The following is a 13,290-nucleotide window of genomic DNA, read 5'->3' as shown; positions in this document are numbered from 1 at the left end:
TTCTGTGTTGCCGAGAAGGTAAAGCCATGTGCCTAGAGTCACACGTGACTTCATGGCTGACTTAGGGGGAAATGACTTAGCCCCCCCTTCACTGTGCCCAGTTTCTGTACCATCTGCCCAGTCCCTTCTCACAGTCACCCCCGGATGCCAGGGGTACCTCTGCCTTCAGAATAGAGAGAGAGGAAGAGGAGCAGAGAGGGAGCGCTGATAAACCTCACTTGAAAGATACTGATTTGTGGGCCAGCCTGGGGAGACACTGGCCACCTAAAACACTTTTTATGGGGAATACAGCCTTTCAGTATGGAGTCTGGCTGGCCTGTGTCCAATCTGCTTTGTCTCTGTGGGGCCTGGGTTGGTATATACAGTGCATTTTCTAGGTACTGTGTCCTATGTTGTTGGGTGCCTTGAAGTTGATTCCGACTCATAGTGTAATGGATTGAATTGTGTTCCCCAAAAATATGTATCAGTTTGGCTGGGCCTTGATTCCTAGTATTGTGTGGTTGTCCTCCATTTTGTGATTGTAATTTTATGTTAAAAAGGGTTAGGGTGGGATTGTTACACCACCCTGGCTCAGGTCACCTCCCTGATCCAAGGTAAAGGGAGTTTCCCTGGGGTGTGGCCTGCACCACCTTTTATTTCTCAAGAGATGAAAGGAAAGCAGGCAGAGAGGGGGGACCTCATACCACCAAGAAAGCAGCACTGGGAGCAGAGTGTGTCCTTTGTACCCGGGGTCCCGGTGCCTGAGAAGCTTCTCAACCAGGGGAAGATTGAGGACAAGGACCTTCCTCTAGAGCCAACAGAGAGAGAGAGCCTTCCCTGGGAGCTGATGCCCTGAATTTGGACTTGTAACCTACTAACCCACTGCCGTCGAGTCGATTCCGACTCATAGTGACCCTATAGGACAGAGTAGAACTGCCCCATAGAGTTTCCTACTAGACTGTGAGAAAATAAATTTCTCTTTGTTAAAGCCATCCACTGGTGGTATTTCTGTTACGGTGGCACTAGATAACTACGGACACATAGCGACTCAATGTGTCAGAGTAGGACTGCCCCGTAGGGTTTTCTAGGCTGTAATCTTTACTACTGGAGCAGATTGCTGCATAGGTTTGAACTGCCAAGCTTTGAGTTAGCAGCTTAGCATTTAATTGTTGAGCCACCCATGGGTCTGCTTAAATTGGTCTAAGAGGGTGTCTGTTTGATTAGAGTGCTAAAGACCTGTCAGTGAATGTAACATTTACTCCCACAGAAAACCAAAGTCATCTTTGTACGTCTGCTCTTTCCACAATGTGATCGTCGCATGACAGGGTAGCCCGTCTGAAAGAATCTTTTTTTTTCTTTATTAAATTGTGTGTGTGTGAAAATGTGGCTGCCCTGATTTAGTAAGTTGATGTTTGGAACTGTGTGCTTTCTTAGGATCGAAACTTCTACAAAGGGATTATTCTTAAGGTGTTTGAGACCGCTGAAGAGTTAAAGTAGTGTCTTTGATTTAAAATGTGTTTTTTGAGTTTGGTCTTTTAAGTTCTCATGTGATTAAAGTTCAGATTCCTCACTAGCGTGTGATCATTTGGTAATCATTACCGAGTCTGCTTTCTTTCTCGAAAGATAATCTGTCTTATTTTTATAATCAGGAAAATTAGAAAACTTAATACATGCTTATTAGAGAAAAATTTATCTTATTTTAAAATTTCGATAGAGACCTCCTGGTTCTCCCCAGCTGCTTTTCCCCCAGTACCTTTTATTTTTCCTCTATTTCCTCATGACTGTCTTCTTTTATGTGAAATAGATCATTTCTCATGTACCATTTTAATTCCTTGTTTCTGTTTTATCTATCTCTATCTAACTATATGGAAACCCTGGTGGCGTAGTGATTAAGTGCTATGGCTGCTAACCAAAGAGTCGGCAGTTCGAATCCGCCAGGCGCTCCTTGGAAACCCCATGGGGCAGTTCTACTCTGTCCTATAGGGTCGCTATGAGTCGGAATCGACTCGATGGCGCTGGGTTTTTTTGGTATATAGTTACTTTTGCCAGTGCTCGCCCTTTCTTTCTACTTAAAAAAAAAATTTATTGTGATTGTTGAGAATATACACAGCAAAACGTACACCATTTCAGCTGTTTCTACATTTTCAGTTCAGTGACAGATTACATTCTTTGAGTTGTACAGCTGTTCTGTTGCTGCTGTTACTTTGATCCCAGGTAGATAGTTCTTTAAGAGCATAATGCTCAAGACAGACAGTTTTGACCAGGTTAGCTAAACAATTGTTTGGTATTAAGAACACTTCAAGAGATATTTTTCGTTTAAGTTGTAAAGGTGACCTCAGGGCAGTAGTTCCAGGGATTCATTCAGCCCCCGTGGCTCCAGAAAGTCTGGATTCCATGAGAATTTGACATTCTGTTCTGCATTTTTCCCCTTCTGTTCAGGATTCTTCTATAGAATCTTCGATCAAATTGAGTAGTGGTAGTCAGGCAACATCCGGTTCTTCTGGTCTCACGGCAAAGGAGGCAGTTGTTCGTGGGGGCATTTTAGCCACACAACTCATATCCTCCTCCTATTCCTGACTCTCTTTCTTCCTCTGTTGCTCCAAGTGACTGGAGACCAAGTGTTTTGCCTTGGGCGGCCACTTGAAAGTTTTTAAAACTGCAGGCACTATGCAACAAACTAAGAGATAGAACAGAAGCACTAAACTAATGTTATTAGGCCCATTAAGCCAGTGTGCTTTATTTCTTCATGTAGGTTTATGTTTCTTTCTGATGTCCTTTCATTTCCACCTGAAGGGTTCCCTAAGTACTTTTCGTAGGGCAGGTCTGTTAGCTAATTCAGTTTTTTGGTTTTCTGGGAATGTCTTAATTTCTCCTTCATTTTGAAAGAGAGTTTCGTTGGGTATAGGAATCTTGATTGTCTTTCAGCACTTTGAGTATGTCATCCCACTGCCTTTTGGCCTCCATGGTTTCTGATGAAAAGTCAACTGTTAATCTTATTGTGTCCCTCATGTGAAGAGTTGCTTCTCTCGCTGCCTTCAAGATTCTCTGTCTTTCGACAGTTCAGTTTGATTATGACGTGTCTAGGTATGAATCTCTGAGTTGATCCTACTTGGATTTTGTTGAGTTCTTGAATGTTTTTCATCAAGTTTGGCCATTATTTTTTCAAATACTCTTCTTTGCCTTTCTCGCTCTCCTTTCCTTTTGGGACTTCTATTATGAGTATGGAAACCCTGGTGGTGTAGTGGTTAAGTGCTACAGCTGCTAACCAAAAGGTTGGCAGTTCGAATCCACCAGGTGCTCCTTGGAAACTCTATCAGGAAGTTCTGCTCTGTCCTATAGGGTCACTATGAGTCTGAATTGACTTGACGGCACTGGGTTATTATGAGTATGCTGGTATGCTTGATAGTATCCCAAGGTCTCTGAGGCCCTGTTCATTTTCCTTCATTTTTATTTTTGGTCCTCAGACTGGATAATTTCAATGAACCTATCTTTAAGATTGCTGATTCTTTTTTCTGCCAGCTCAAATCTACTGTTGAGCCCCTCTAGTGAAATTTTTAATTTTAGTTACTGAAATTGTCAACTCTAGAATTCTTATTTGGTTCTCATAAAATAATTTCTATTTGTTTATTGATATTGATGAGACTTTGTTCTCATACTTTCCTTTAGTTCTTTAGACATGATCTCCTTTAGTTCTTGGAATATATTTAAAATAGTTGATTTAAATTCTTTGTCTAGTAAGAATAACATCTGGTCTTCCTCAAGGACAGTTTATAGTGAATTTTTTTTTTTTATCCAGTATATGGACCATACTTTCATGTTTCTTTGCATCTTTTCTATTTTTTTTGTTGTTGGTAATTGGACATTTTAGATAATATAATATGGCAACTTGGGAAATCAGACCTTCCTCCCCAGTCTCAGGGTTTGTTTTTCTTTTTGTTTGTTTACTGACTTAAAAAAAAAAAAATTTCCCCATTACCAGCTTTCCTGTCCCCCCTGGCCTTCTCATTCTTGCCTTGGGGCTGGTGTGCCCCTTTAGTTTTGTTTTGTTTTATAGGCCTGTCAAATCTTTGGCTGATGGGGGAACTTCAAGAGTGACTTAATGACTGTTCTGAACTAACTCCATAAAGTCTATATTTTTTGTCATATATGGCCGTTGAAATCTCTGCTTGGTTAGCTTAATGGTCAGCTAATGACAAGACAAATACTTGTTTAAATGCCTGGAGCCTGTAAGTCTCTCAGTTGTTGAATGAGGAGCTCTCTCTGAATGTTGGTGCATGCCTTTATTGTTCAGCCAGACAGTTTATAACTTTGCCTTTGCTGTCATTTCCTGCTAGTGCAAAACCTCAAGGTCCAGCCTGAGGTGAGAGCTTAGTGTCTTCTCAGGCCATTCTTGAGGTTGTGCACCGTCCTAGGTATGCACATAGCTTTACACATGCATGTGACATTCTAGATACCCAGAAATATGTTAGAGCTTTTTAAAGCGCTACGTGAAAGTCTCATTCCCCAGATTTTCCTTTTAAGCTTTTTAGTTAGCCTTTTGTTTGCCTCAACTATTTATCACTACCTCAGGAGGCTGCAGTTTTAAACAGTTGTTGCTGATTGTTTTTGACAAATAACTTGCCAAGGAAAAGGCTGTTTGCACTGAGCAAACTCTGGTTAATGTCAAATAAAGACAAGTCTTGTGAGTGGAGGTATTTTATTCTTTTAGAGGATATTTTAAATGAAATTGTTTTCTTAATTTCCTTTTCAGACTGCTCGTGGCAGAAACCCAGCTGATTTTGTGTGTTTATCCTGACCCTTGCCACTCTGCTGAATTCATTTATTAGCTCTGTTTACTTTCTTGTAGATTCTTTTTTTTTTTTTCTTTCGTATATAGGATCACGTCATCTGTGAATAGATAATTTTATTTCTTTGTTCCCAGATGGATACTTTTTTTCTTTTTTTTGACTCATTGCTCTAACTAGAACTTTCAGTACAATAGTGAACAGCAGTAGTGAAAGCAGGCATCCTTGTCTTGTTCCTGATCTTAGGGAAAAGCACCTAGTTGTTCTCCATTGAGTGTGATGTTAGCTGAGGGTTTTTTTTTTTTTAAGTTTCCTTTATCATGCTGAGGAATTTCCCTTATATTCCTAGTTTATAGAGTGTTTTTATCAAATGCCTCGTCCATATTGGTTGAGATGATCATGTAGTTCTTTTCCTTTGTATTATTAATGTGATGTATTACATTGATTTTTTAATGTTGAACCACCCTCGTATTCCTGGGGTAAATCCCACTTGGTCATGGTGTACAACCCTTTTACTATCTTGTTGGATTCAGCTGGGTAGTATTTCGTTGAGATTTTTGCATCTATATTCATAAATGGTATTGGTCTATAGGGTTCTTTTCTTGTGGTGTCTTCGTCTTGCTTTGATATCAGGGTAATGATGGTCTCAGAATCAATTAAGAAGTGTTGCTTCCTCTTTTATTTTTAAGGAAAAGTTTAAGAAGCGTTGGCATTAATTCATCATTAAATGTTTGGTGAATTCCCCAGCGAAGCCATATGGTCCAGGAATTTTTTGTTGTTGTTGAGGGGTTTTTGATTACTGATTCAAATCACTTGTTATGTTGAGATTTTTTATTTCTTCTTGAGTCAGTTTAGGTAGCTCATGTTTCTAGGAATTTGTCCATTTCATCAAAGTTATCTAATTTGTTGACATACAATCACTCATGGTATTTTCTTATGATCCTTTTTATTTTCTGTTGGATCGGTTGTAATTTCCCCACTTTTGTTTCTAATTTTACGTATTTGCATCTTCTCTCTCCTTTTGCAAGTCTAGCCAAAGATTTGTTTATTTTACACTCACTGCTCACTTATCAGTCTGGCCAGGCTCCAAAGACCGGGTCGTTATGTGAAAATGGAGGATGACCATATTACATGACAAAATGGAGGATGACTGCATCATTACATAACTGCCATATTTAATCATTATATAACCACCAAATTACATCATTACAAAACTGTCAAATTACCTCATTGTGTAACTGCTGGCCCTGGTGGCGCAGTGGTTAAGAGCTTGACTGCTAACCAAAAGACTGGAAGTTTGAATCCACCAGCTGTTCCTTGAAAACCCTATGGGACAGTTCTACTCTGTCCTGTAGGGTTGCAGTGAGTTGGAATCTACTCGATGGCAATGGATTTTTTTTTTCTTTATATAACTGTCAAACCACTGAGAATCATGGCCCAGCCAAGCTGACACATAACCATCACAGCCAGTGTTACTCTCACCTCACACCTCAGTGTTCGTTAACTGCCAGGCATACGTCATTAACGTGCAAAATAGTCGGGTAGTAGGTTTTTTACTATTGTCGTAAATGCAAAATTTTGGATAATGAGACAGTTGATAAGTGAGGAGTAGGTGTATTGATCTTTTCAAAGAACCAACTTGTAGTTTTGTTGATTGTCCCTATTTTTTTCTTTTTCTGTTTCATTTATTTTCACTCTGATCTTTGTTATTTCCTTCATTCTAGTAGTCTTGAACTTAGAGTGCTCTTCCTTTTCTGGTTCCTCAAGTTGTAAAATTAGGTTATTGATTTTGAGATCTTCTTTTTAAATGTAGGCATATGCATTTACCTCTGACCACTGCCTTTGCTGCATCCCATACGTTTTCGCATGTTGTATTTTCTTTTTCATTCAATTCTAATTATTTTCTGATTTTCTTTGATCTCTTCCTTAACCCATTGATTGTTTAATAGTATGTCATTTAATTTCCATATACTTTAACATTTATTGAGACTTAGTTTATGACCTAGCATCTGGCCTATCCTGGAGAATGATAATGTGTGTACTAGAGAGGAATGTGTATTGTGCTGTTGTTGGGTGGAGTATTCTGTATATGTCATCATGAACTCCCTCAGTTTTTGTTTATTTGCAAATATCTTAAATCCATCCTCATCCTTAAAAACAGTTTTGCCAGCTATAGAATTCCTGGTTGACAGTTCTTTTAGCACTTTAAATATGTCATCCCACTGCCTTCTGGCCTCCAAGGTTTCTAAGGAGAAAGTGGCACTTAAATCTTAGAGGATCCCATGTATGTGACAATGAAAAAATATTGTATTTTTGGTGAAAGTATACACAGCAAAACATGTTCGCAATTCAACAATTTATACATATAATATTCAGTGACATTGGTTACATTTTTTACATCGTGTCAATGTTCTCATTATTTCCATTCTTTCTCATCCATGTTTTAGAGTAACTGTTGTCCATTTGGAAACCCTGGTGGTGTAGTGGTTAAGAGCTACAGCTGCTAACCAAGAGGTTGGCAGTTTGAATCCACCAGGCGCTTCTTGGAAGCTCTATGGGGCAGTTCTACCCTGTCCTATAGGGTCACTATGAGTTGGAATCGACTCCACAGCTATGGGTTTGGTTTGGTTTGGTTTGGGTTGTTCATTTGGCCTCTGTATGCGACAGTTTACTTCTGTCTTGCTGCTTTCAGGATTCTCTCTTGATCTTTGGTTTCCGAGAGTTTGAGCTTATTGTGTTTATGTTGTGGATCTCTTTGTGTTTATCCTACTTGGAGTTCCTTGAGCTTCTTGGATTTGTAGATTTATGTCCTTCATCAAATTTGGAAAGTTTTCTGCCATTATTTCTTCAAATACACTTTCTGAGATTTTCATGATATTTATAGTAATTTCCTTGACGGTGTCTCACAATTCCATTAGGCTTTGCTCACTTTTCTTTATTCTCTTTTTTCCTTGTTTTTCCGACTCAGTAATTTTGATTGCCTTATCTTCTAGTTGCTGATTCTTTTCTCTGCTGGCACAAATCTGCTATTGATTACCTCCATTGAAGTTTTCATTTCAGTTATTATATTTTTCAGCTCCAGTGATTTTGTTTGCTTCTTTTCTATAGTGTCTATCTTTTAGTGAATATTCATGTTTTGTTTTCCTGATTTCCTTTCTTTGTCCATCATTTTCTCTAGTTCTTTGAGTATGTTTAATGTTGTTTTAAAGTCTTCTAGTCTGCTCATTATCTGGGCTTCCAAAGAGATGATTTCTTTCCTTTGTCTTGTTCTTTTGAATGGGCCATCATTTCCAGTTTCTTTATATGCCTTGTGTGATTTGCTTTTGAAACTGGGACATTGGAATATTACAGTGTCTTAGCTCTGAGCATACGTATAGCTTCCTCAACTCCCTATACGTAGTGTTTTTTTAGGAAAGTGTTACTTTCTGCAAGAATCTCTCCCTCTGGGTTCTCCTTCAGCTGTTAGGAGTTAACTGTCTGCTTTAGTTGCACCATTTAGTCCCGGAAGATTAAGGGCAGTCATAGTCTTCAGTCATTGCTGACCACTACCTCCCCTGCCCTGTGTGGCCAATTGAAGCTTCAGTCCTTTAGACAGACCCCAGACAGATCAGAACACACACACTGAACAGCCTGCCTTCAGTGTCTGCCATGCTCACTCCAGAGCCAGAGATCGCGGTCCTGCTCTGAGAATGCAGATTGTGGTCCACCACCACTGTAGCAGCAGCTATCGAGCTGGGAGAGGGAGGTGCAGAGACAGTATCATTTAAAAGTTGCCTTTTTATTGTTTCAACATGTGGTTAGTTGTTGTAACCCTCAGCTTGCTTTCCAGTGTTTTTACAGAGTTGTGTTTGCAGATTTCTAGTTGCTTTCCTTGGTCATCATGGGGGAGGTGGGCTGTCTGGGCCATAGACCTGCTTACACTGCTATTTCCTGGAAGTCAAAACTTTAATTGGGTTCTTATCTTTTTTGCTCTTTAATTGAGTTGTAGAAGTTCTTTGTATATTCTAGGTACAGGTCCCTCATCAGATACGTGAGTTGCAAGTATTTTCCCTGTGAAAGCTAGTTTCCCCCCCAGTATCTTTTTAGTGTTATTACTTTCTGTTTTTCTATGTGTTCTGTACTCTAGTTAAATACTCTTCCCCAGAGATGCTATGTTTTTCCCTCCTGAAAACAGAATGGAGATTCAGAAAACATTCAGCAAACACTCCTTAAGCCCTTACGATGTGGCAGGCACTTCTAGCAGCTGGAGTGCATTAGTGAACTGAAGAGCCTAATCCCTGCGCTCTTGGATTAGTGCATAAATCTTCACTTCCTTTCTCTGATTCTGAGAGTAGTATTAAATTTAGGGCATGATTCACATTCTCCCTAGAGTTTAGATGTTAACACATGTTAACCTTTCTGGATTGTGCCTGGCTGTGGTGGGTACTGAGTAGCTGTGTGCTGAATGGATAAATTACTGAGCTCAGCAGCCCTGTCTTATTCGTCACTGGATTCTCTGGAGTAGGCACTTAATAAGTGTTGTTGGTTTACTGACTGAAGATAGTTGTAATCCCCAAAGAGTCTGTGTTAACACAGTTCTGAGGCTGTTGGAGTATTTTCACATGGAGAGGAGCTGGGCTTCTGGGGTGACTAGGGAGAACAGAGTAGTGGTCTCCACACATTTGACTTTAAAAAATATTGGGGACTTGTCACATATGCACATAGACATGCAGTCACACACACACAAATAGTCATATATGTATACATATATGCACTCATACACAAATACACATGTATGCACATATACATACACAAACACACTCACATATACATATACACACGTACTCATGTACACACGCTGTCATATACACACATATATACATACTCATGTACACACGCTGTCATATACACACATATATACATACTCATGTACACACATACACTCACGTACACATACATACTCGCACATACACACTCATGTGCACACATGCTCACACAGCTCATACTCATGTGCACACAGCTCATACTCATGTGCACACACATATACTCACACACATACTTACATATACACATGCATGCACTCATATGCACACCACAAGCCCGTTGCCATCTGACTCGTAGAGGGCCAGCAAAAAAGAAGAAGGCACTCAACAAGATGAATTGACACAGTGGCTACAAGAATGGGCTCAAGCATAACAACGATTGTGAAGTTGGCGCAGAACTGGGCAGTGCTTCGTTCTGTTGTACATAGAGGTGCTATGCGCACACGTGTACTCACACATACTTCTGTAGACACACACACATTCACACATACATACACTCATACTTACAAACTTGCACATGCACATGATCAAGTACACACTTATGCACATACATACACAGTTATACCGAAAAAACCAAACCCAGTGCTGTCGAGTCGATTCTGACTCATAGTGACCCTGTAGGACAGAGTAGAACTGCCCCATAGAGTTTCCAAGGAGCGCCTGGCAGATTTGAACTGCCCACCCTTTCGTTAGCAGCCATAGCACTTAACCACTATGCCACCAGGGTTTCCACACACTTATAGGCACAGTCATATATACACTTATGCACACAACCACACACATATGTACATACACACTTATATATACACATACACACTTACGTGCATACGTACACACAGATAGACACAGACACATGCATACACGTGCATCTAATACATATTTTTTATGTGCCTGTGGTAGTATGTTATGTACGGTATACTAATGCCAGGAGACTATAAATTAAGGAAGAGATAAAAGACATAAACAGAATTTCTATTATTTTCTCCCTGAAATCCCCTGGACTGTTTTGACATGAGGCTCCACACTCCTAACTTGGAGAGCACTCCTTTAGGGCACATAGTATTTAATTTTTATGTGGCATTTTTGTGCAGCCTTTGGAGGTTCCCAAGTAAACTAAGGCCTTAGTTGCTTTCTTTAGCTCTGAGGTTAGTGAAGGATAGCTACATTTTAAACCCCAAAATGCTGAGTAATTTCACAGATGAAAATAATCTAGTTGTTCATATATGTTTCAGAGTGTAAATCAGAATCTTAGCCCAATGCATGAAAAATTACATTAAGAAGTAAATCATAAAAAGTAATACAGCCATATTGTAGACAATTTGGAAAATAGACAAAAGAAATCTCTACTTCATTGTACTTATTTGTAGCAAAGTTAATTGGAATATGACTTTTTTCCCCTTTGGGATATCTTGTCTTCATTTTTTTTTTTTTTAAACTGCAAACATTTCCTTTTCTTCTTTAGTAATCTCCTTGTACTAAAAACCAAACTGACATTTTAGCATGATTTTCTATTTTTTATTGTGATGAAAATATACACCAAAACATTGGTTGAGTCAACAATTTGATTTCCTTGTTTTTTGCAAGCTCTCTGGCATGAAATCCTTCTGAACTGTCTTTTGCTGATTTGTGAATGGGTACATAAAACATGTGGGTGATTCTTATTCATAAAGGAAGCTGCTGTTGGAGGGTTTAATTCTTTCCATGATTCGGAATCCCAGGTGTGAACAGGCATGTAGGTTTTTAAAAACTGAGAACGATTGTTATGGCAGTTAAAAGTTATATGTTGGTTGTAGGAACAGTGGGGCAATAGAGACAGTCGTATAGTCCTTCCTTTGCCTTTGGGAACCGTGGCGGCACAGTGGTTAAGTGCTAGGGCTGCTAACCAAAAGGTTGGTTGGCAGTTTGAATCTACCAGGTGCTCCTTGAAAACTCTGTGGGGCAGTTGTACTCTGTCCTATAGGGTTGCTATGAGTTGGATCAACTAGACAGCAACGCGTTTGGTTTTTCGGTCTTCCTTTCCCTTTAGCCCCTTCTCTCGACTGTAGAGAAGACACATTTTTGCATGTAATTTGCAAATGTTCACTTTTGTCCCTTCCCCAAACTGAAGATGAGATTTCCCTTGGTCGCGGAAATGTGGGTGTGTTTGCTGATGCCCGAGCGGGGGCCTAGCAGGGCAGCGATTCCTGTGGGCAGGAGTGGACGAGTGTGTGGAATGTGGCACGCGGGGGACGGACTGCCCACTTGGTGGGTCCGTGTGCTGAGCTCGCTTATCCTAACGGACAGCTGGTTCTGTCGGGCGTGTGCTCGCCTTCTCCCCTGCAGACATACCCACGCCCCCAGGGACCGAGCCGACGGACCCCGAGCCCACTCGGATGCAGATGCTACAAGGGAACTCGCTGCTGCTGTCGTACAGCCTGCAGGAGCTGCTGGCCCGTGACACCGTGCAGGTGGAGGTCATCCCCGAGAAGAAGGGTCTCTTCCTGAAACATGTGGAGTATGAGGTTTCCAGCCAGGTAACAGGCAGTGTGTGTGTATACGGGGAAGGGGTCGGGGGGCGAGGATCAAAGAGACAAGTCCCAGGGCAGAGGAGAGAGTCTGCGTGCTTGGCTGAAAGTGAGATCCAAAACTTGAAGGCAGAGAGTCGAGCTGTCCAACAGACTTTTCCCTAATGTGCTGTTACTGTGTCTTATTCTAGCTCAGCCTTGTCCCTGACTAGTCCAGCCTGCCTTCCCCATAACCATGGCTCTGGTTTTGGGACTCGTGTACAGCCTGTCTGCAGATCACAGACCCCACACACAAGGTGGCCTAGCAGGAGTTTTGCAGTATTGGAAATCCCTAGGATTAGCACGTGGACTCCAAATAGTTAATTACATTTTGGAGGCAGAATTGGCAGACGACCAACTACTCCCCTTTAATACTGCTGCCTCCCATGTCGTGGGAGTCCCTGGGTGGTGCACACAGTTAATGCACTTGGCTGCCAAACAAAAGGTTGGGGGTTCAAGTCCACCGAGAGGCACCTTGGAAGAAAGATCTGGTGATCTGCTTGCAAAGAATCAGCCACTGAAAACCCTACAGAACACAGTTCTCTTCTGACACACACGGGGCCACTGTGAGTTGGAGTTGACTCAAGGGCATCTGGTTCGACTAGAATGCGAATCTTGTGGCATCTGTGCCTTTTTCAGTGATAGGCCTCAAGGTGGAACCTGTAGGCAGTTTTATTTGAGTGAGATATCTGCTTGGTTTTAGTGCTGGCTCTGGCCTTAGACAGGTGGGTTTATTTCAGCAGTACCGATGCTGTGTTAGCATTATTTGAAAGTATACGTTGAGGACCTACCCTGAAATAAACAATACATTATTCTTATGTGCTGCCTTTTAAGGCTGCCCACCTTGTTGTTCTTGCTAGCTGCCATTGAGTCAATTTCGACTCATGGGGACCCCAGTGTGTTACAGAGTAGAACTGCTCCATAGGGTTTTCTTGGCCGTGATCTTTACAGAAGCAGATTGCCAGGCCACTCTTCCGTGGGACTGCTGGGTGGGTTCAAACCAAGTGCAAAATGTTTTGTGCCACCCAGGGACCTTCAGGTGCCCACCTTAAAAAAAAAAAAGCAGGTGAAAACTCCTGTAAGAGTCTTGTCTTTTTCAAAAGATCCACGATGTCAGATAGTTAAACATGAAAATAAGAGCAATACAAAGTTTAAAAGATGTATTACCAAACACTGAGGAGT

The 13,290-nt window shown here is 41.0% G+C and overlaps 1 protein-coding gene across 4 annotated transcripts in view; it reads left to right on the top strand.

Moving 5' to 3' along the window:
- SNX8 (sorting nexin 8) overlaps positions 1-13,290 on the top strand; it is a 63,767-nt gene that overhangs the window by 26,791 nt on the left and 23,686 nt on the right. For all 4 annotated transcript variants that reach the window (XM_064295960.1, XM_064295962.1, XM_064295963.1 and 1 more), the window contains one exon: positions 11,888-12,078. In XM_064295960.1, the coding sequence (XP_064152030.1) occupies positions 11,888-12,078 (191 nt within the window). The remainder of the gene's footprint in view (positions 1-11,887; positions 12,079-13,290) is intronic.

Source organism: Loxodonta africana, chromosome 12, assembly GCF_030014295.1.
Source record: "Loxodonta africana isolate mLoxAfr1 chromosome 12, mLoxAfr1.hap2, whole genome shotgun sequence".
In the NCBI taxonomy this organism is placed as follows: Eukaryota; Metazoa; Chordata; class Mammalia; order Proboscidea; family Elephantidae; genus Loxodonta; species Loxodonta africana.
The sequence above is the reverse complement of the archived record's forward strand: the minus strand, read 5'-3'. Positions and strand labels throughout refer to the sequence as shown.